The 24,867-nt window shown below is 41.5% G+C and overlaps 1 protein-coding gene across 13 annotated transcripts in view; it reads left to right on the top strand.

The window, feature by feature from the left end:
• wnk1.S (WNK lysine deficient protein kinase 1 S homeolog) overlaps positions 1-24,867 on the top strand; it is a 120,069-nt gene that overhangs the window by 48,505 nt on the left and 46,697 nt on the right. For 11 of the 13 annotated variants that reach the window (XM_041587933.1, XM_041587936.1, XM_041587934.1 and 8 more), the window contains exons 2-4: positions 5,348-5,520; positions 8,530-8,750; positions 11,288-11,445. In XM_041587933.1, coding sequence (XP_041443867.1) covers positions 5,348-5,520; positions 8,530-8,750; positions 11,288-11,445 — 552 coding nt within the window. Of the gene's footprint in view, positions 1-5,347; positions 5,521-8,529; positions 8,751-11,191; positions 11,446-24,203; positions 24,366-24,867 lie in introns of those variants that run through there. The other 2 variants (XM_041587943.1, XM_041587944.1) reach the window with 2 other exon arrangements.

Genomic DNA, 24,867 nt, shown 5'->3' with positions numbered 1-24,867 from the left:
ATATCATGAAAGCGGCCGACGTATGTGGGGAATGCTTGGCCGGGACATAGTTGTTTGAACTGTGGCTTGTTTTAAGGTCACCATAGACGCAAAGATTTTTCTTGCCGACCGACCAATCCTTCTAAATTATCGTGCGATTCGTACATTCTAAGATTTTTCGGCCGACATCTGTCAGAAAATTGATCGGCCAGGTTAAAAAATCTTTATCGGTCCCAGGGCAGCATCCCTTTGTTTTCCTGGCAATATCGCCTGAAATGGTCTTTTTAGTTGATGGACAATTCATATGAACGTTTCGAGATAATGGTGGTCTTTTACATCTAAGGCCAGCTTAAGGCTGGTTTTCTATTGCATCTCATTTTATACCACATTTTTGAGGCCCAGATTCCAGTGAGGGCAGTAAAAGTATGTAGGTTTCCATACAAGTCTTCAGTTCTACTTGGCTATATCAGTCTGTCCCTGGTTTTGTAGACCAACTGAACACAAATCCTTTAAAGGCAATAGGTTCTCAAAAGGTGACCATGCACCATCAGGTGCACTTGTTTGGCAAGGTTACCAAACACGTGGTAATTCCAGCACTCTCTATTTGAGGCACTTTGGGCCGATTGTCATCCATTGGAGCCTACAGGAACCTACAGGAAAGAGAACTGCATTAATGGGTTAATGTGCACCTCATTTAATGGTAGTTTCTCAAAAGGTGGCCATGCACCATCAGATCCATTTGTTTGGCAAGGTTACCAAACGTAGTTTTGGTTCTAATTTGGCACTCCCTATTTGAGGCAGATTGGGCTGATCTACTGTGAACTGCATTAATGGGTTGACGAGCACCTGATTTGAGAACCAGCCCTCCTCACTTCTGCAGAAGTATTATTCTAATATCTGGGGCTTTTCTTCCCATGATCTAGCCAGGCAGGATGGATATTTGCTCATTATAGAATCACTTGCTCCTTTGTTGGGCCTTTCAGTAATTCTGCTGTTGTTCTTTAGAATCTGCTTCTGAGCCCTGCTGCTGAATTCTTGCCCGATGAGAACATTGGAGCCCACACAATCCCATCAGTGCAATCTGTCCCAAATCAAAGCTCTTCTCATCCCGCAGCTATCTCTCAATACCTCTGCTCTGCAACCTTGAAATCCTCACTGCTCTGCAATCCCTATGGCCAGATGTTCCTATCTCTTGTGTGTGCCAAACACAGATTCCTCTAGCTACAGTTGTGCTCGGAACAATAGCCTGACATCACTACTTTTTGTTAGAAATTAGAAAAATTCTTCTGCTTAGGAAAACAATTACAAGCCTTTTTAAAATAGTTTTCTTTCTCCTGACCTCTTCCTTGACTACTTGGTGGTCAGACTGATCAGAAACTGACCAGCAGGTGGCGCTGTTGGAACAAAATTCATTCATATTAACAGCACATGTATCCCTTAATATCTTGGAAAAAAACCCATAAATGTAAATCACAAAAGTGCTTAGAATAGCACTCTCATCACTTTTTCATCTGGGTGTTGGGGTCACCGACCCTGGCAACCAAAAAATTATACAGTCTGGACTAGGATTTTGTTTTCCTTTCTTGTTGTTCTACTTATTAGACCATCTGTTAATCATCTTCAGTTTTGACCTAGCAACTAAACAGAATTTGAAATTTCAAGGCAGAGATAAGAACCACATTAAGTGCTACATTTGGCTCAGTAGCCCGCGACTACAGAGTGCAATAGTTAGGCAGCTCAGGGACAAGTCAAGCAATGCATGTGAAGCTCTGGCTCATCTAACACCTGCTCATCTCACTGTAGCCATAGGGCTATCTCTGAAGAAATTCTCAGCATATTTAAATGTTGTAAGAAAGTTTCCCACATGGTACAGGCATTAACCTGTCTTGGCAAGCATCTTTCAGATAAAGGATTGGTAATGCTCGCTCCAATCTGATCACACGTCTGTAGTATGTGATAATGTAAAAGGACTCCATTCTGCAGACACCTGGCTGTCTCCTTATTTACAGATTGTGCCATAGAGAAAGCCACTCTGTGCCAAGTACTTGGCTATTTCAAAGTGCTTGCAATCAGTGTGGAAAGGCACATGGGTAATTATCAGCTGAGATGTCAACACTTTCAGGAAAGGCTTAATAGGCAGGTATGTTGTACAATATACTTAATTGTGGCAAATATATATATATATATATATATATATATATATATATATATATATATATATATATATATATATATATATATATATATATATATATATGATAAGCAGAGCTAATGATTTACCAAATACCGCCTTGTGAGCTTGACATTAAAAGAGACTCAAAGCTTGACCACCTTTATCATAGCAGAGGGAAAGGCGAGCAGGTAAAAGGGTTTCCATCAGACTAATAGAATTCATTCCATATGACTGTATTTTTATCAAGACATGAACATATACATACAAGCATATCTCTGCATGTTACAACTTGCCCTTTTATGCAGCAAGTGAGATAAATCATGGGTAATGCAGCTCTATAGCAGTTGGCTAGAGGCGACATTATCTTTCCTGTGCTGTACCAGAAACCAAGGACCACGGAGTGTTTCATGTATTTTCCCCCCCTTTGTCCTTGCTGTTAAAGGATGTGTAAACTTCTAAAAATAAGTAAATGTAAAATTGATGAGAGGGCTATTCTAAGCTCTTTTGTCATTTACATTCATTATTTATTTTCTTTTTATTCCAAGATATTAAGGGATACATGTGCTGTTAATATGAATGAATTTTGTTCCAACAGTGCCACCTGCTGGTCAGTTTCTGACCAGTCTGACCACCAAGTAGTCAAGGAAGTTGTCAGGAGAAAGAAAGAGGCTGCTCTGATGTTCTTCTGCTTAGGAAAACAATTAGAAACCTTTCTCAAATCAGCAGAAGAACATCAGAGCAGCCTCTTTCTTTCTCCTGACAACTTCCCTGACTACCGTATATACTCGAGTATAAGCCAAGGTACCTAATTTTACCTCCAAAAGCTGGGAAAGCTTATTGACTCGAGTATAAGCCTAGGGTGAGAAACGCAGCAGCTTCTGGTAAGTTTCAATCAAAAAATTGAGGGTTTCTGCTCCCATTGGAGGTGCCGGAGTCTCGTTTTTGGATGCCGGCAGCCATTCTTGGACGCCGGCGAATATTTTTGGAGACTATTCTTGGGCGCCGGCGACTATTCTTGGGCGCCGGCGACTATTCTTGGACGCCGGCGACTATTCTTGGACGCCGGCGACTATTCTTGGACGCCGGCGACTATTCTTGGACGCCGGCGACTATTCTTGGGCGCCGGCGACCGTTTTTGCGCTTGACCCTAGTATAACCCGAGGTAGAGTTTTTCAGCATATTTTGGGGGCTGAAAAACTCTGCTTATACTCGAGTATATACGGTACTTGGTGGTCAGACTGATCAGAAACTGACCAGCAGGTGGCGCTGTTGGAACAAAATTCATTCATATTAACAGCACATGTATCCCTTAATATCTTGGAATAAAAAGAAAATAAATAATGAATGTAAATGACAAAAGTGCTTAGAATAGCACTCATCAATTTTACATTCACTGATTGTCAGCTTCTGAGCTAGACAAATCAATGGTGGCGTTTCCACTGCCTTCTGTTGTGCACAAATATATTTCAAACACCAATACTTGTTTACTGAAAACCAAAGTATAACTTGTCAGCAGAACAATTTAAACTGAACTGAAATATTCTAAAATGTTATTTACACCCCTCCGTCCTTTGCCTTTGCCCTGCAGTTTAGAAACCATGACTAATGCTCGCTCCGCTTTTCAAGTTTGCAGCAAGGCACGGCTAGCAGGAGTTCTGTGGTATGCCGGGCTAAGATACGAGTTCTTACTTGATTCAGTCAATTAGGGCTTTAGGTGTTTAATTACTGTCACAGGAAGACCTGCTGTTGGTTATGAGGGTGGAAGGCAGAGTATGGAAGCTATTAACTAAATCAGTGGGGTTGATGCCAGAAAATAAAGTCCTCCTGTCTTTCCCCTTAGGCCTTACAGCTGTACCTATTAAAGGAACAGTGACACCAAAAGTGTTTCAAAGAAATGAAAATAAATAAATAAAATAGTGTATTGTTACCCTGCACTGGTACAACTAGTGTGTATGCTTCAGAAACTCAACAAGCTGCTGTGTAGCCATGGGGGCAGCCATTCAAGCACAGGATACACAGTAGATAACAGATAAGTACTACTATAGTTTATATAAACAAGCTGCTGTGTAGCCATGGGGGCAGCCATTCAAGCACAGGATACACAGTAGATAACAGATAAGTACTACTATAGTTTATATAAACAAGCTGCTGTGTAGCCATGGGGGCAACCATTGAAGCACAGGATACACAGTAGATAACAGATAAGTACTACTATAGTTTATATAAACAAGCTGCTTTGTAGCCATGGGGGCAACCATTCAAGCACAGGATACACAGTAGATAACAGATTAGTACTACTATAGTTTATATAAACAAGCTGCTTTGTAGTCATGGGGGCAGCCATTCAAGCACAGGATACACAGTAGATAACCGATAAGTACTACTATAGTTTATATAAACAAGCTGCTGTGTAGCCATGGGGGCAGCCATTCAAGCACAGGATACACAGTAGATAACCGATAAGTACTACTATAGTTTATATAAACAAGCTGCTGTGTAGCCATGGGGGCAACCATTCAAGCACAGGATTCACAGTAGATAACGGATCAATACTACTATAGTTTATATAAACAAGCTGCTGTGTAGCCATGGGGCAGCCATTCAAGCACAGGATACACAGTAGATAACAGATAAGTACTACTATAGTTTATATAAACAAGCTGCTGTGTAGCCATGGGGGCAGCCATTCAAGCACAGGATACACAGTAGATAACAGATAAGTACTACTATAGTTTATATAAACAAGCTGCTGTGTAGCCATGGGGGCAGCCATTCAAAGCTGAAAAAGGAGCAAAGTCACAGTACAGCATGCCAGATGCATTACTCGTATTGCGATGCTCGAAATGCTCTTCCCCCAACGGCTGGCTATAAAAGCCCTTTCAAAATAATATGAAACATTGTCTATGGCAGGTCATTATGCAGAGACAACTTTGGAATTATCAGTGTCTCATAGACTCATGCAGTTGCCCTTAAGCTGGCCACAGAAGAACAAACAGATATAGTCGTACAAAATGGGGTTATGTACAAATGACTGTCTCTGGACATCGATATCTGAATCTTCATCGTACAAAGAATGAAATCTGCACATCTGTGGTCGGCTTTACAGATAATCTTTGCACTTCATTTTCCTTGCCTGATTTTCCTTTTTATTTAAGGCAACAAACTAACCGACTGTTTTATTTGCTTCTCTTACAGGACCGCAAGCTTTCCAAGTCAGAACGGCAGAGATTTAAAGAAGAAGCAGGAATGCTGAAAGGGTTGCAGCACCCCAACATCGTCCGCTTCTATGATTCTTGGGAGTCAACATTAAAGGGAAAGAAGTGCATAGTCCTGGTGACGGAGCTAATGACCTCTGGGACCCTGAAAACGTAAGTCTGATCAATGCAGTCGTTGCCCAAACCTGCTTTTTAAGAAAAACCTCAGCTTTACAAAGTAAACATCTCATGCTAGCTATCCGGACTTTCATTATAACTTCTAATTGGATGGAAATCCGATGACCCGGACAAATCCAGCATCGCTCTGTGTGTAACACTATAATTAATGTATAGTGTCCCCATTATAGTGAGATGAGCAATGGTGGGTGCAAGTTTTTAAAGTAACATAGGTTCAGAGAACGGGCGCTTGGGCTGCAGGGGGGCCATCCATAGGATGTCAGTCTGAAACATCAGGAAGTTTTAAAGGAAGTGGGTGGGTTTTGGGGCTTAGCTTTAAAAAGCTTTTAGGTCTCCACAAAGCGGAACGGAATTCAAAGAATGTGGGATAGTAAAGGACTCATCCCCAGGTCATATACAAACCTAGTGCTTTTAACAGCCAGCAAGAAACATAGGGGCTCCCTCTGCTGGTGGTACAGTGTGGTGTATAGTAGTTGGCCTTTTAAAAATAAAGAATCACAGTCAATACAGGTTTTATTCAAAGAAACACCCACCTTTATGGACTTTGGTCATTAGATTGTTTTGATGAATTATGAATCATCAGCTGCATAGTTTGCACTGCCTGCCTGCTTCCCTTACTACTTACAGACACACCATATATACATATGTAGTGGATTTTCAATAGTGGGTGGGGCACTCCTTTTCTGCACAGGCTCCAGGGCACCCCTTATCTACACTTGCACCCAGGGCCCCTTTTCTGCACAGGCTCCGGGGCACCCCTTTTCTGCACAGGCTCCAGGGTACCCCTTTTCTACACAGGCACCCAGGCCCCCTTATCTACACATGCACCCAGGGCCCCTTTTCTGCACAGGCTCCGGGGCACCCCTTTTCTGCACAGGCTCCAGGGCACCCCTTTTCTGCACAGGCTCCAGGGCACCCCTTTTCTGCACAGGCTCCAGGGCACCCCTTTTCTACACAGGCACCCAGGGCCACTTTTCTGCACAGGCTCCGGGGCACCCCTTTTCTGCACAGGCTTCGGGGCACCCCTTTTCTGCACAGGCTCCAGGGCACCCCTTTTCTACACAGGCACCCAGGGCCCCTTTTCTGCACAGGCTCCGGAGCACCCCTTTTCTGCACAGGCACCCAGGGCCCCTTTTCTGCACAGGCTTCAGGCCCCCTTTTCTTCACAGGCGCCTGGGCACCCCCTATCTGCTATACTATAATGTAAATAACTGCTATTTAAATAATGTTGCAGTAGCCGGCTCCTCTCCATCTTATATTCTAAGCCCCCCTGAGCTCTACATTCACTTTATCGGTCGCTAAGGTGCTAGTCACCATTTTTTGTAAATGTTCAACAGAAAATCCCTTATGCGTCACTTCCTTCTAAACTAGAGGTTTCATTTCAGCTGCATTTGGCACCCAAGGAAAAGAGAACCGTTTTTTTAGTTTCCTAATACTAATGTTACTTTTTTTTTTTTTTTTTCAATCAGTCACATTTGCTTTGTCTCTGATTCCCTTTTTGGCACATCACATAGCACCCATAAGTCCACCCTTATAGTTACTAGCAGCTGCTGTGAGAACTGGAAATCAATGCCGGATTTAGCAGTTCTATTTTCATTCGGCTCTGAGATATTGGGTTTTGTGCTGAGTTTATCAGGATGATATGACATTGATGCCCGAGGCCCACGCAGGACACTCTGCTGTCACTTACCCCTCTGTTTTATGTGGCTTTATCATTAGGCAGAGCATTAGGCCAATCAAATGCCTGATCTGTTATTGATTACGACAGCTATAAAAACTGTTTGTGTATAATTTGGCCAGGGTCCTTAGAAGTGGGGTTCAAGTTGCTCCCCATGGCTGATTCAGTTCCATTCACTTTTTTTAAACCCATTTTTATATAACGATTTTAGGTTAAAGTTGCATAGTGTGAGCTTCTTAAAGGATAAGTAAACCTTTTTTTTAAACTTTCTTAAATCTTTCCTAAGCACAAGAACATCATACATACAGCATACAAGAAGAGCCTTGTAGAATATATTAATTTTCCCATTATATATTTACAGTATACGTCTTATACATTTTCCCATTGTATATTGTCTTACCGTTAACAGAGCTAGTGCAGAGTTTACACAAATATAAGATTTCTTGGCGTTTATCTGTCATCCGCTCATAAATTGAATTCCGCATTCATGATTTAGAAGGCTGAGAGCTGCTGTTGTTTTTATTTACCTTTCAAATGGGAGACGTGGACCGGGAAAGCTGCCAAATGTGCTTTAATTGAATACGGACACAGGCAAATTAGTTCCAGTAATTACCCAGTTGTATCACCATTCTCAGCACTGTATCCACTGGGTACTTTTATGGCAAAGGCCAGATATAGCTACAAAGAGTGTAGGTTTTAAAATTGGTATAGTTTGCCTTAGAGCAGTGATCCCCAACCAGTAGCTCGTGAGCAACATGTTGCTCTTCAACCCCTTGAATGTTGCTCTCAGTGGCCTCAAAGCAGATGCTTATTTTTGAATTCCAGGCTTGAAAGCAAGTTTTAATTGCATAAAAACTAAGTATATTGCCAAGTAGAGCATCATAGGGGCTACCAAATAGTGAACCATAGCCCTTATTTGGCACCCCAAGGGACTTTCTAATGCTTGTGTTGCTCCCCAACTCTTTTTACATTTCAATGTGGCTCACGGGTTAAAAAGGTTTTGGACCCCTGCCTTAGAGACATTGCAGAGGAGTAGTAATCCACTACTTAATAGTGGCAAGTGAAGATGTTGGGTGGGTGATGATGAGCTTTTTGCGTATTTCAGGAGTTGTTGGTGGAATCTTCCTCAATAATCATCGGGGTGTAAGTCCTGGGTCCATGTCAAATATTTTGGTAGACTTGTAGGGACATGAATAATGACTTTCACAGTCAAATAAGTCTCTTCATAAACATGTGTTTGTGCTAACAACTGCTTCTACTCTTTAGCCTTTGTGTCCTAATTATCAGCATTTTGTGTCTCGTTTTAGGTATCTAAAGAGGTTCAAAGTCATGAAGCTCAAGGTTCTGAGAAGCTGGTGCCGGCAGATCTTGAAAGGACTACAATTCCTGCACACTCGCACCCCTCCCATCATCCACCGGGATCTCAAATGTGACAACATCTTCATCACTGGCCCAACTGGCTCAGTGAAAATCGGAGACCTGGGCCTGGCCACTCTGAAGAGAGCATCCTTTGCCAAAAGTGTCATAGGTAGGTCCAAAGGATATTTGTTTGTTTAGGCAACATCTGGTCGGAAATATATGACTTTTTCAATGGGTTATCCTTCATTACTTTAATGTCATAGCTCCTTACTAAAGTGATTTCAAGTTAACTCTGCAGAGGGGTAAATTAAGTGATAGATCTCTGGAAGGCCGGGCTGGTAATAACCCCTTTTAGCTTCATGTCACAGTGGGAATGAGCCACAAAGTTGGCCTTTATTTTCTTCTTCTAAGTCTCCTTGATGGAACCAAATTCTTTGATCACTGTTGGATAATCGGCTGTACCTCTCTGATAAAATGCTTGTTGTAGTTCTAGCAACCCATACAAGGGCACATACAGCAAATACAGAAGCTGACATTTCTTTATCAAGTGGCTTAGGAGGACAGTGCTGACGTTAAAATTTAAAAACATTCCCACCGATATCAACGCTAAAGGTCAATTTACTCTGTTCAGCCTTCAACCTACTCAATGTCTTAGAATCCGATGTTCATTATATGTAATGTTTTAATTTTTTTGCCCAAGAGTCACGTACAACAACCAGTGTTATTTCATAAATGATCTCCCCCGGCTCTGTTGTTAAAAGATAAGTAAAACTTTAAAATAAGTGAATGTAAAATTGATGAGAGTTCTATTCTAAGCACTTTTGTCATTGACATTCATTCTTTATTTTCTTTTTATTCCAAGATATTAAGGGATACATGTGCTGTTAATATAAATTAATTTTGTTCCAACAGCGCCACCTGCTGGTCAGTTTCTGACCAGTCTGACCACCAAGTAGTCAAGGAAGTTGTCAGGAGAAAAAAGGGGCTGCTCTGATGTTCTTCTGCTTAGGAAAACAATTAGAAACCTTTCTCAAATCAGCAGAAGAACATCAGAGCAGCCTCTTTCTTTCTCCTGACAACTTCCTTGACTACATGATGGTCAGACTGATCAGAAACTGACCAGCAGGTGGCGCTGTTGGAACAAAATTCATTCATATTAACAGCACATGTATCCCTTTATCTTGGAATAAAAAGAAAATAAATAAACTTGTTTTAAAGGTTTACTTATCCTTTAAGTTATGGTGTCCATAACAGAAGCGAGGTGCTGTGTTTCACGTACCTGTATATCTGGTAACCTACTTCTCGCATCCCTAATAGGAAAACCTCACCAATTTCTTTTATTCCTCTTAATTAGTTTTGCCCTACTCAGCTTCATTTGTCCCTGTTTTTTTTTTTTTAAGCTCAACCTTACAACTCTCTGTATTTCTGAGTGTTTTTTCAACTGTAGGCTATGGCTCACCATTAATTGGCTGCAGTAGGCCATTAGTGTGTTACTGCAGCTCATACCGTAAGTATGTGAAGAGAAGGTCTCTGGTGAGTGGCCTTTGCAGAAATCCCATTTGATATATTGATGCAGTTGTACCTGGACTCACGGCTGGCATATTTCCATTGCAAGGTCTTCACATCCCTCGCCCAAGTCAAGTGAATGGAGTTGTGCCCCAAGTTTGTCTGCCTTAACTAGTTATTCTTCCTACCAGCAGGTGGCGATCACCCCAGGTATGTACAGGTAGGTGTAGTTGCTCATGTTACAATAGTAGTTGTTTTATCCGTTACTGCACAGACTGCTCGCTGCACTCCTCCATTTACTTGGTAGTACGTTGTTTTGATTATTAAGGCATTTAACAATCAAAAGTATTGATTTTAACAATTTAAAGGATAAGTAAACCTTTAAAATAAGTGTAAAATTGATGAGTGATATTCTAAGCACTTTTGTAATTTACATTCATTATTTATTTTCTTTTTATTCCAAGATATTAAGGGATACATGTGCTGTTAATATGAATGAATTTTGTTCCAACAGCGCCACCTGCTGGTCAGTTTCTGATCAGTCTGACCAGCAAGTAGTCAAGGAAGTTGTCAGGAGAAAGAAAGAGGCTGATCTGATGTTCTTCTGCTTAGGAAAGATTTGAGAAAGGTTTCTAATTGTTTTCCTAAGCAGAAGAACATCAGAGCAGCCTCTTTCTTTCTCCTGACAACTTCCTTGACTACTTGGTGGTCAGACTGGTCAGAAACTGACCAGCAGGTGGTGCTGTTGGAACAAAATTCATTCATATTAACAGCACATGTCTCCCTTAATATCTTGGAATAAAAAGAAAATAAATAATGTAAATTACAAAAGGGCTTAGAATAACACTCATCAATTTTACATTCACTTATTTTAAAGTTTACTTATCCTTTTAGTGCTTAGTAGCCTACTATTGGTTAAAAATAATTTATTATACTTATTGACCCACTATTAAATCCTTTATCGTATTCAGTTCCCTGCCCCTTACTGAGAGGCCTTGCAATGGAATGCATCTAAATTACATTTTCTTTGCAGATTAACTGAGAAGTCTTCCTCCTTTTTTTTCCTTTCTTTTTTTGCCCCCCGGCTTTCTCTCTATCTCACAGGTCTCCTGCCCTGAAACCCCTCTGCGGTGAGTAAGCGCCTCAAGATCCTGCTCGCTTTGAGAAAATTTAGAGTCTGAATCGTTCTTTTAATTTAAGGTACCCCTGAGTTCATGGCCCCAGAGATGTATGAGGAGAAATACGATGAGTCCGTTGACGTGTATGCTTTTGGGATGTGCATGCTTGAGATGGCCACTTCTGAATACCCTTACTCCGAATGCCAAAATGCTGCGCAGATCTACCGACGAGTCACCAGTGTAAGTGCTTTACCACCGGTTCTCTGGTTGTCCTTTTCAGGGGTATACGTCTGGGTCAGATCACAGGTAAACCAACTGCAGACCCCAAAGGATGGGTCTGAATTCTGATTTATATTTTCAGGTTTGAGAAAAATTGAGAAAAAATTTTGTGTTTGGTTGTTCAGAGCTTAAAACTACGAGTTAAGTCAAATTCTCTGGGGTGCCATTATTTCTCATATCCCCCCCCAGGGAATACTACCACTTTTTCCCTTGGGCTGGTGCCATTCTTAGGGGGAAAAATACACCACACACTTAAATGAACAGTAATAACAAAAATGAAAGTGTTTTAAAGGAATGACTATGTACTGTTTCCCTGCACTGGTAAAACTGGTGTGTTTGCTTCAGAAACACAATTATAGTTTATATAAACAAGCTGCTGTGTAGCCATGGGGGCAGCCATTTATATATATATATATAAACTATAGTAGTACTTATCTGTTATCTATTGTGTCTCCTGTGCTTGAATGGCTGCCCCCATGGCTACACAGCAGTTTGTTTATATAAACTATAGTAGTACTTATCTGTTATCTACTGTGTACCCTGTGCTTGAATGGCTGCCCCCATGGCTACACAGCAGCTTGTTTATATAAACTATAGTAGTACTTATCTGTTATCTACTGTGTATCCTGTGCTTGAATGGCTGCCCCCATGGCTACACAGCAGCTTGTTTATATAAACTATAGTAGTACTTATCTGTTATCTACTGTGTATCCTGTGCTTGAATGGCTGCCCCCATGGCTACACAGCAGCTTGTTTATATATAAACTATAGTAGTACTTATCTGTTATCTACTGTGTATCCTGTGCTTGAATGGCTGCCCCCATGGCTACACAGCAGCTTGTTTATATATAAACTATAGTAGTACTTATCTGTTATCTACTGTGTATCCTGTGCTTGAATGGCTGCCCCCATGACTACACAGCAGCTTGTTTATGTATAAACTATAGTAAAGTTTCTGAAGCCAACACACTAGTTATTCCAGTCCAGGGCGAAAATCATTCCCAGTTGTTGGCCTGGGAGCTATGCTTGATTTGGCCGAGCACATAGGTGTCCATATCGGGTGAATATTTTGATGGGAAATTGCATTTACCTTTTATGATAATCAGAGTTTTGGCCCCATTGACTAGTTACCCGCTGATGGGAGTCAGGTTATTGTGCCTTCGCAAACAGCGTTTACAACACCTTTTCACTACACACAGACCTGCTCAACCTCCAGGTATCAGGTCCTTTTCTGTTTGGCCAGTTGGCAGACCGTGCAAAGGATTCCAGAATGGAAACTGAATTTAATATGAAATGAAATAGTGGCGAGTTCTGTTCCGCTTGATGTTCTGATGTTGTAGTATGAGGAGTCTGTTAGCGTCTGAAACCCATCTGACCTGTAGAGGGCTCTGTTTCCTTATTTAAACGTTGGAGCAGCTTGCTTTTCGGATATGCACGGTTTCCAGGTAATAATGATACAATAATAAGCTCCTTTCCTGCTGCGATGTTCCGAGAATAACTATTTGTACTTGGAACAGAGAACAGAACACGTGATGCCCAAAAATCCCTGGGCAAAAAGAACTACTCCCAACTAGTTCCTAGCCTGCAAGCATGGACGGATCCAGTTCCACCCCGTGTACCAGATGTAATCCCCTCTTCTGAAAATAAATGAGCAAGCCCTTTGTCAGTTTTTATCCCTCTTCAAAGTTTTGAAGCCCATATGTTTTAGCAGACGGACCCAGTCGATGTAAGTAAATGGATACACACCTAGATGGTTTTTGTGCAATTGTAATGCACCTAATTGTGTTCTATGTCAAGGTTGCAGGTGTTCTCATAAGTAATGCGTCACCATAGTCTGGACTTTTCCACAGGTCAACTTTACTGTGTATTTTTATCATTGGGGGTCTGTAGCACCATTGCTTAAAGCATAAGTAAACATTGAGGGCAGAGACACGTGGACAACTAATCTCCCCGCAACGCCTTCCCACCGGCTGACTATAAATCGCCGGTGGGATGGCACTCGAAGTGTTTCTTTTTCCTAAGTCGGCCAAAGTTTCCTTCGGAGACAACCACGATAAACGAAGCGCTCCAAGTTAGAGTCCTGCAGCGGGTCAGGTACCCGCGGGTTATCCACAGAAAAACTACGGTACCCTGCGGGTTGATGGTAGAAGTTTTGGGAGCGGGTATAGACGGGGGTCGCGGCTTTGCGGGTTGTGGGTCGGGTCGCGGGTCTTCTCAACAGGCCGTTTTACTCCATTTTTTCTGAGCACTTCCTGTTTTACGTTTTTTTTTCTGATCATGCCTACTTCTAATGATGTCACTTCCGGTTTACAATGATGGCACTTCCTGTTTCTTGATGGTCAGCGGGTCGAGGATAAGGTACTTGTGGGTCGGGTAGTGGGTCCAAGCGGGTTGCGGGTTGTGTGTCAGGTTTAACAAATTGGTTATGCGCAGGACTCGAGTGCCATCCCGCTGGCGATTTAGATTCTAGTCGGCGGGAAGGCAGTTCGGGGAGATTAGTCTCCCGAAGAAGAGGAGATTTGTCGCCGGGCGACTGAATCTCCACGTGTCTCTCTGCATTTAAAATAAGTGAATGTAAAATTGATATGAGTGTCATTTTAAGCACTTTTGTATTTTACATGTATGAATGTATATGAAAAAAGTGCTTAGAATAGCCCTCTCATCATTCCCTTATTTACATTCTTATTTTAAATGTTTACTTATCCTTTAATCTAATACAAGTGAGATGGACGGACTGAGAAGTAGAACCTAGTGACCATCAATCCTTCATGTGTTCAAGTGGATCATTAAGAGGAAGAATATTATCTGGAGGGGATACATATTTTGCCTTAGTCCAAGTCCATTCTCTGCCATCTCCATATAATAAAACAATGAGTCTATCTGGAATAGGCTGTACTTTGTGTAGATATGACCCTGGCTTTCCTTTCAGACCTTCACTATTGTTACAAAAGACAAAGCTTGTTCTGTCAACTTGCAGAGCTAAGGAGTATAATGTGCAGCAAACACGCATGAAGCTAATCTGTACCCTTTGCTGGCAACTTGTAGTTTAGCACCAACATTGATATCCTGGACACAGATCTGCTCATTGGATTTCATCCTACTGGTAAGGACCACATCAGTACACCCATGTGGTCCTCAACTGAGAAGAATCAATAAATATTGACATTTTCAGCCATATACAGTATAACCCCATGGTCAGGTCAATAAGCTGACAATTTGTTATTGGGTTTAGGGCAGGGATACGAGCTCAGATTCGGGGAGATTAGTCGCCCAGAGACAAATTGCCTCTTCTTTGGGATGACTTCAGGAAACGAAGCGCTCTGAGTGCCATCCCGCCGGCGATTTAGATTCTAGCTGGTGGGAGGCAGTTCAGGGAGATTAGTCGTCCCCGAAGAAAAGGCGACTAAATCTCCCCAAGTCTGAGTGTGTGTCTCTGCCCTTAAGTAGAACTGTTGGGTGACCCACATAATCAGACCTACATGTTCTTCACCCAACTGGATTTTTCTAAAATGCAGATTTGCAATTTTTAGGTAGGAATAAAATCCTCCGAACTATTGTTTTCAAGTGAATTACTTACTGAAAGGAAAACCAGTAGAATTTTACAAATACAGGTATGAGATCCAGAATGCTCGGGTCCTGGGGTTTGTCAGGACAACGGATCTTTCTTTAATCTGGATCTTCATACCTTAAGTCTACTAGAAAATCATGTAAACATTAAATAAACCCAATAAGGATTCATTATATCTTAGTTTGGGTCGAGTACAAGGTACAGGTATGGTATCCAGAAACCCGTTATCCAGAATGCTCCAAATTACAGAAAGGCCGTCCGTCTCCCACAGAGTCCATTTTATCCAAATAATGCAAATTTTTTAAAAATTATTTTCTTTTTCTCTGTAGTAATATAACCGTAGCTTGTATTTGATCCCAACTAAGATATAATTGGAAGCAGAACCAGCCTATTTGGGTTTAATTATTGTTTAAATAATGTTTTTAGTTAAATTAAGGTATAAGGATCCAAATTACGGAAAGATCCATTATTCAGAAAACACCAGGTCCCAAGCATTCTGGATAACCGGTCCCAAACCTTGTACTGTTTTATTATTACAGAGAAAAAGGAAATCATTTTTAAAAAATTTGGATTTGGATGAGAGAGCCTCTCGTGGTATTTGGAGCTTTCTGGATAACTGATCCCACACCTTTATTTAAAGGTTAAGTAAACGTTTAAAATAAGTGAATGTAAAATTGATTTGAGTGCTATTCTAAGTATTTTTGTAATTTACATTCATTATTTATTTTCTTTTTATTCCAAGATATTAAGGGATACATGTGCTGTTAATATGAATGAATTTTGTTCCAACAACGCCACCTGCTGGTCAGTTTCTGACCAGTCTGACCACCAAGTAGTCAAGGAAGTTGTCAGGAGAAAGAAAGAGGCTGCTCTGATGTTCTTCTGCTTAGGAAAACAATTAGAAACCTTTCTCAAATCTTTCCTAAGCAGAAGAACATCAGAGCAGCCTCTTTCTTTCTCCTGACAACTTCCTTGACTACTTGCTGGTCAGACTGGTCAGAAACTGACCAGCAGGTGGCGTTGTTGGAACAAAATTCATTCATATTAACAGCAGATGTATCGCTTAATATCTTGGAATAAAAAGAAAATAAATAATGAGTGTAAATGACAAAAGTGCTTAGAACAACAAAATCTCATCAATTTTACATTCACTTATTTTAAAGGTTTACTTATCCTTTAAATATTTGTATTGTTTAAGATTTAATTTAAAACAGAATCTGTCCTCCTAATGTTGCTTACCGGGAGAGAGAGCCTTGCGTTTGCTTAGTGTTTGTGGGACTGGAGTAATAAACACCGGGCTAATGATCAACTGGATAATGAGAATGCCAATCAAACACGAGTAAAGCCACCTTATAAATAGATTTGTGTAAAACTAGAAGCCTGTTCTGTTTGGATGTTACACGAACCCGGACTCACAGAAATACACATGCTCTACCATGTGTACTTGGGGACAAGTAAATACTGAAGTCAACGGTGCATTGGGATTCAATCAGTACGATCAACCACCCAACAATTGTACAGGTATCGGATCTGTTATCCAGAAGCCCGTTATCCAGCCTTACAGACCATTTGTTTTTAGATGGGGGTCAGTGACCCCCATTTCAAAGCTGGAAAGAGTCAGAGGAAGAAAGCAAATAATTCAAAAACTATAAAAATAATAAATAAGACCAGTTGAAAAGTTGCTTAGAATTAGCCATTCTTTAACATACTAAAAGTTTAATTAAAGGTGAACCACCCCATTAATCCTTATTTGAAGAAAAAAACAGCCTATTGGGTTTATATAATGTTTACATTATTTTTAGCAGACTTAGAGGTATGGGGATCCAAATTACAGAAAGGTCCCTCTTCTGGAAAATTGATCCCAACCAGGGCTTGTCAGATACTGTACAACTGGCCCCCTTTGTTTTGTTCCTCTCAAGCGATTGAAGCTGCAGGAATTGAAGTAGAACCCAGTAGAGTCCTGCAGCGGGTCTAGTACTCGCGGGTTACCCGCAAAAACCTGCTGTACCCTGCGGGTTGTAGGTAGAAGTTTCAGGAGCGGTAATAGACGCGGTTCTGTGGTTCTCCGGGTTTGCAACTCGGTTCTTCTCAATAGCGAGTTTCACTTCCTTTTTACTCCTTTTTTTTCTGATCACGCCAACTTCCAGTGATGTCACTTCCTGTTTTACTCTTTTTCTGATCACTCCAACTTCCATTGATGTCACTTCTGGTTTACAATGACTTGGTCAGTGGGTAAAGTGGGTAAAAATTGGTTTCGCCCAGGACTCTAGAACCAGATATTCACGATTTCATAAAAGATATTGGTCAGGATTGGCCGACGAGCAAACACTTAAGCTGGCCATAGACACACAGATCCTATCGTACGAATCGAGAATTCGTACGATTTTCAGATTGTGTGTGGAGAGTGCCAACAGCTTTCTTCCGGCGGAGATCGGTCGTTTGGTCGATCGGTCAGGTTTGATTTTGACCCGACCGATCCCGCCGGAGCCCATTGCACATCGTAATTGGATCGTTCGCCCATACGGCCGAACAATCAGATTACCCCCGATATAGCCATGCTAGTTAATGGCATATCGGGGAAAGATCTGCTCGTTTGGCGGTCTCGCCAAACGAGCGGATCTTTGCGTCTATGGCCACCTTTACCAGACACAGGTCAGCAGGTGATGGTTAGAACCAGATAATCTAATCAGATCTCACACCTTAAGATGGCCGTAGATGTGCAGGTTTTATCCTTGTATCAGATCAACGATTGGACGTTGCAGTCTTCCGACCTGGAGCCATTCCGACCCTGGATGTAAAAATTTCATCCTTGTATCGGACGAACAATCGGATGTTGCAATCTTCCGACCTGCCACTGACCATTCAGAGGAAATAAGTAGTAAAAGAACAAATCAGATCTGGCCGTGAGCAATCTTAGGAAAGTTATGGCCGACAAATAGAAGTGGCAGTCACCCAACCTGCCTGTTTTCTGACTGGTGGGGCGTCGGACTGGGCCCGCGGAACACCGGGAAAAAAATGTTAATTCTCTAAGCTGACCATAGATGCAAAGGTATAGTCGCACGAATCAAAGTTTCATACGATTTTCAGACCGTGAGTGGATCCTCCCGACATTTTTCATACCATGACGATCTGCCATTTAGTCGATGGAACAAATTTGAGGATTTCTGTCGGCTAACGATAAATTCTCTGCATGTATTGCCTATCTGACCATATCAATGGGTGACTGTCACTTCTATCTGTCAGACATTTTTTGTTCTTTTACTACTTTATTTAATCTGAATGTTTAGTGGCAGGTCGGGAGATTGCGATGTTCAATCGTTTGGGTGAAATCTGTATGTCTATGGCCTGCGTAAGAGCGATCTCTTAGCTTTTCTTTTCCTAAATTGCCGCCTTCTATAACTGCCAACTTCTATAACTGCCGCCTTCTATAACTGCCGCCTTCTATAACCGGCACCTTCTATAACTGGCACCGTCTATAACTGCCGCCTTCTATAATCAGAATAAAAACTCTTCGGCACAGATTAGGAAATCACTGTGAAATCAAATATTACCTCTAACAAACTCACAGCACATTAAAGAATCTGTATTTAACCCTTTGCATGACAGCTTCATACCTTTCCTTTCATCGACCTACTCATCTGAAACCTTGACTAGCGCCGAGGAGGTTAATGAAAGCCTAAGGTGGGGGGTCAGAGTCTTTTTCTTGGAAGCAGGAGTTGTTTTGAACTAACAGAGAACCTGTTCAATCCAGTAAAAAGCAATAAGAAGCAATATGTTTTTTCTTCTAAGCTTATGTCACGTGACTTTACTGTATCCCAGAATTCTGCTCCGGAGGATCCTTGGCACACCACGCTGGGAGAAGTTTTGTTGTATGGCAAACCTTTAAAGAATAACACGGTGTCTATACAGTCATGTGAAAAAGTTTGGGAACCCCTCTCAGCCTTCATTATAATTTACGATTTTTTGGATCGTGTGTGGCGTGTGCCGACATCTTTCGTCCGGCGGAGATCAGTCATTTGGTCAGGTTTGATTTTGACCCGACCAATCCCGCCAGAGCCCATGGCACATCGTAATCGGATCGTTTGGCCTTGAACTTCATAGGCAGGTGTGTCCAATCATGAGAAAAGGTATTTAAGGTGACCAATTGCAAGTTGTGCTTCTGTTTGACTCTCCTCTGAAGAGTGACAGCATGGGATCCTCAAAGCAACTCTCCAAAGATCTGAAAACAAAGATTGTTCAGTATCAGGGTTTAGGGGAAGGCTACAAAAAGCTATCTCAGAGGTTTAAACTGTCAGTTTCAACTGTAAGGAATGTAATCAGGAAATGGAAGGCCACAGGCACAGTTGCTGTAAAACCCAGGCCTGGCAGGCCAAGAAAAATACAGGAGTGGCATATTCGGAGGATTGTGAGAATGTTGCAGACAACCCAAAGATCAACTCCAAAGACCTGCAAGAACATGCAGATGCAGGTGTATCTGTACATCGTTCTACAATTCAGCACAATTTGCACAAAGAACATGTGTATGGTGGGATTATGAGAAAGAAGCCCTTTCTGCACTCACACAAACACACTTGTATGCAATAGCTCATATAGACAAGCCACAGTCATTTTGGAGACAAAAATTTAGCTATTTGGTCATAACAAAAAGCGCTTTGCATGGCGGAAGAAGAACACGGCATTCCAAGAAAAACACCTGCTACCAACTATCACATTTGGTGGAGGTCCCATCATGCTGTGAGGCTGTGTGGCTAGTTCAGGGACTACTGGGGCCCTTGTTAAAGTCGAGGGTCGGATGAATTCAACCCAATATCAAGAAGTTCTTCAGGATAATGTTCAAGCATCAGTCACAAAGTTGAAGTTCCGCTGCAGGGGTTGGAAATTCCAACAAAACAATGATCCTAAACACACTTGGAAATCTACAAAGACATTTATGCAGAGGGACAAGTACAATATTCTGGAGTCCCCCGACTTGAATATCATGGAAAATCTATGGGATGATTTGAAGCAGACTGTCCATGTTTGGCAGCCATCAAATTTAACTGAACTGGAGAGATTTTGTATGGACCAATGGTCAAAAATAGCCACATCCAGAATCCAGACACTCATCAAAGGCTATAGGAGGCGTCTAGAGGCTGTTACATTTGCAAAAGGAGCTCAACTAAGTATTGATGTAATATCTCTGTTGGGGTGCCCAAATTTATGCACCTGTCTAATTTTGTTATGATGCATATTGTATATTTTCTGTTAATCCAATAAACTTTGTTCCTGCTGAAATACTACTGTTTCCATAAGGCATGTTATATATTAAAAGGAATTTGCTACTTTGAAAGCTCCAAAGAATTAAGAGGGGTTCCCAATCTTTTTCATATGACTGTATACAGGTATTGGATCCGTTATCCGGAAACCAGTTATCCAGAAAGCTCCGAATTACGGAAAGACCGTTTCCCATAGAATCCAATTTATCCATATAATCCACATTTTTAAAAATGATTTCCTTTATCCGTGTAATAATAAAACAGTAGCTTGTACTTGATCCCAACTAAGTTATAATTAATCCTTATTGGAAGCAGAACCAGCCTATTGGGTTTATTTAATGTTTACATGATTCTCTAGTAGACTTAAGGTAGGAAAAATCCACATTACGGAAAGATCTGTTATCCAGAAAACCCCAGGTCCCAAGCATTCTGGATAACAGGTTTTCCTTCTGTCAGAACAATCGAAAAGGCGAATCCTCCGCCCTCCACATATTTTTAGAATGTAATCGAATGCCTCTAACTTTTCAGTTGGACTTAATTTCCTAAAGTTTTGAATTATTTTTCCTTTTTCATCCTTCAAGGGGTGCATTGACCCCAGGAGCCAAAAACCTATTGCTCTGCGAGTCCTGTGTTTGTCGCTTATTCTTATTCTCTCATTCAAACCACATTTCCCCCGAAAAATTCCTAACTGGAGGGTTGCGTAAAAAAAAAAAAGGCAATACAGGTAAGGGATCCATTACCCGGAAACCCATTACCCAGAAAGTGCTGAATTACAGAAAGGCCATCTCCCATAGACTTCATTATAATCAAATAATCCAAATTTTTAAAAATGATTTCCTTTTTCTATTTAATAATAAAACGGTAATGTGCAAGGGTTAGATGCTGGGAGGTGGAGACATTCCAGAGAATGTGTGTATCCAATAAAATAATTAAAGAGGGGGGTTAATGATTGTAGGACAATAGAGGGTACAAGGGTATTGCAGCAGCTAATAAACCCATTAAATGCTACATTAGGGCTGGGACACACTGGGCGATTTGGGGAGATTAGTCGCCTGGCAACTAATCGGTGCGACTTTTCTCCCCGAATGCCTCTCCTCGCTCTGCGCCTGGATAAAATGAAAAGTCGCCGGCGCTAATCACTCACGGCGATTCCTTTTCCAAAGTAGCCCGAAGTTGCCTCACGAGGAAACTTCGGGCGACTTCGGAAAACGAATCGCCGCGTGTGATTTGCGCAGGCGATTTTTCATTTAAGCCAGGCGCAGAGCGAGGGAAGGCATTCGGGGAAGATTGGTAGCGGAAAGTGGCGGCGATTAGTCGCCAGGCAACTAAATCTCCCCAAATCGCCCAGTGTGTCCCAGCCCTTATCCTACTGCCACTGCAGGGAACAATGCACAATTGCAATGTAACACACTTCAGCACAATTCTCTGATAATCTTACTGGGGAATTGGATATTGGGACCTTTGTTGCAATCTGCTCGAACAGCACATTCAGCTCATCCAACAGTGACAAATAAATATTAAAATCTGGATAAGATGAGCTGTCATCAGCCAAACGGTTTCTATGGCTAGATACTCTCTTAGCAACAGCAGCACTGATTAACCTGAGCGATCGAGCCATAATTTGGATCTTCGTACCTTAAAGGGATACTGTCATGGGAAAAAAAATTTTTTTCAAAATGAATCAGTTAATAGTGCTGCTCCAGCAGAATTCTGCACTGAAATCCATTTCTCAAAAGAGCAAACAGATTTTTTTATATTCAATTTTGAAATCTGACATGGGGCTAGACATTTTGTCAATTTCCCAGCTGCCCCAAGTCATGTGACTTGTGCTCTGATAAACTTCAATCACTCTTTACTGCTGTACTGCAAGTTAGAGTGATATCACCCCCCTCCCTTTCCCCCCCAGCAGCCAAACAAAAGAACAATGGGAAGGTAACCAGATAGCAGCTCCCTAACACAAGATAACAGCTGCCTGGTAGATCTAAGAACAACACTCAATAGTAAAAACCCATGTCCCACTGAGACACATTCAGTTACATTGAGAAGGAAAAACAGCAGCCTGCCAGAAAGCATTTCTCTCCTGAAGTGCAGGCACAAGTCACATGACATGGGGCAGCTGGGTAATTGACAAAATGTCTAGCCCCATGTCAGATTTCAAAATTGAATATAAAAAAATCTGTTTGCTCTTTTCAGAAATGGATTTCAGTGCAGAATTCTGCTGGAGCAGCACTATTAATTGATTCATTTTGAAAAATTTTTTTTTCCCATGACAGTATCCCTTTAAGTCTACTAAAAAATCATGTAAACCCTAAATAAACCATTAGGTTTTGCTTCCAATAAGGATTAATTATATCTTAGTTGGGATCAAGTACAAGTGACTGTTTTATTATTACACAGAAAAAGGAAATCATTTTATAAAATCAGGATTATTTGGATAAAATGGAGTCTATGGGAGGCGACCTTTCCGTAATTTGCTGCTTTCTAGATAATGGATCCCATACGGTACAGGTACGGGACTTGTTATCTAGAATGCTTGGGACCTGGGGTTGTCTGGACAACATCTTTCCGTAATTTGAATCTTCCTACCTTAAGTCTACTAGAGAATCATGTAAACATTAAATAAACCCAATAGGCTGGTTCTGCTTCCAATAATTTCCTTTTTCTCTCTTGTAATAATACAAGAACAAAAACAGTAACTTGTACTTGATCCCAACTAAGATATAATTAATCCTTATTGGAAGCAGAACCAGCCTATTGGGTTTACATGATTTTTTTAGTAGGGATGCACCGAATCCAGGATTCAGCCTTTTTCAGCAGGATTCGGATTTGGCCGAAACCTTCTGCCCGGCTGAACGAATCCGAATTTGCATATGCAAATTAGGGGTGGGGAGGGAAATCGCGTGAATTTTTGTCACAAAACAAGGAAGTAAAATATAATTTCTCCTTGCCATCCATAATTTGCATATGCAAATTCGAATTTGGTTCTGTATATGGCGGAATTTCGCAAAGGATTTGGGGGTTCGGCCGAATCCAAAATTGTGGATTCAGTGCATCCCTGTTTTTTTAGTGGCCTTAAGGTATGATGATCCAAAATTCGGAAAGATCTGTTATCCGGATAACCCCAGGTCCGGAGCATTCTGGATAACAGGTCCCATACCTGTACTGTTTTATTATTACAGAGAAAACTAAACCATATTTAAAAATTGTAATTATTGATAAAAGTTGCATCTATGGAAGACTCCATTACCCTTGATTTGGAGCATTCTGGATAACGGACTTACGGATCACGGATCCCATACCTTTTGTACGATTGCTGTCTGTCAATTTTTCAGTGGGCAGAACATTGTCGGATTCGTGTTTTTCCCTGCTTTAATCTTTCAATCACAATCGGAATGTTACGCTTGAGATCGTTACGTTAAACGGTACGCTTAATATCCGGACGTTCGCCGTATGACGAATAAATTCTGAACACGTATCATGGGGGCGGGGGTTCCCTTATTTGATCATATTCAGCGAATGTTTCATTTCACAGGACGATCTGAATTCTGCTGCAAAACACATTTTTAGTGTTTCATCTCCTTGCGCTTTGTCTTGGATGCCAGAAGGTTTGTATAGTTTATTGTAATCACACCTGAATATCTGGCAAGTCTCGGGGCGGGGGATTTTTTTCTTTTTTGGATCATTACTGATCTTGGGTAAATAATAGATAAATACAATCTGAAGGGGTTAATGTTTAGGGCAGGGGACTGACTGATGGCCACGTGATGCCCAGGGAGGAGACTAGTGAAAGTAACTTTTGCATCTGGGAATTAAGAGCTCACAAGGCAGAATTTTGCCTTTAGACGTGATGAGTCAGCAGGGGGCTTCATTTGGGAATACCTTGAACAATGGTCACCTTGAAGTGTGACTGCAGCTTTCCTTCTCCGGAAGGTTGAGGGGGAATCTTCACCTTACCTCCCCCGCTTTCTTTCCCAATGGATTATGCCATGAAGGATTTCTGCCCAGTGGTACTTCTAGTTCAGTCTCACTGCTGCTGCCGTACACTCGACTGCCCCCAGGTAAGTGACCGTGTGTATAAAGCAGAGTTTCTAGCTCTCTTTTAGCCTGGAGATCGTATCTTGAACCCTAAACTGTTCAGTCCTCACTGTTGGGGCATAACTTCTACCATCCACTAACAACTCAACGATTCCGGGAGAAACTGGATATTACATCAGCTGGAGGGCTGTCTGTTGTAAAACCTGTAGCTTTTATTTATATTCATACTTTATCTTTTGTATACAGAGTCCTTTGCTTATTAAGGGCAGAGAGACGCTCAGATTCAGGGAGAGTTAGTTGCCCGGTGATAAATCGCCTCTTCTTTGGGGCGACTAATCTTCCCGAACTGCCTCCCGTCGACTAGAATGTAAGTCGCTGGCGGGATGGCACTCTGAACGCATTGTTACCCAAAGTTGCCTCACAAGGAAACTTCGGGCAACTTCGGGAAACAAAGGGATTCGAGTGCCATCCCGCCGGTTTAGATTCTAGCCGGCTGGAGGCAGTTCGGGGAGAATATTTGCCCCA

Source organism: Xenopus laevis, chromosome 3S (assembly GCF_017654675.1).
Source record: "Xenopus laevis strain J_2021 chromosome 3S, Xenopus_laevis_v10.1, whole genome shotgun sequence".
NCBI lineage: Eukaryota > Metazoa > Chordata > Amphibia > Anura > Pipidae > Xenopus > Xenopus laevis.
The sequence above is the reverse complement of the archived record's forward strand: the minus strand, read 5'-3'. Positions and strand labels throughout refer to the sequence as shown.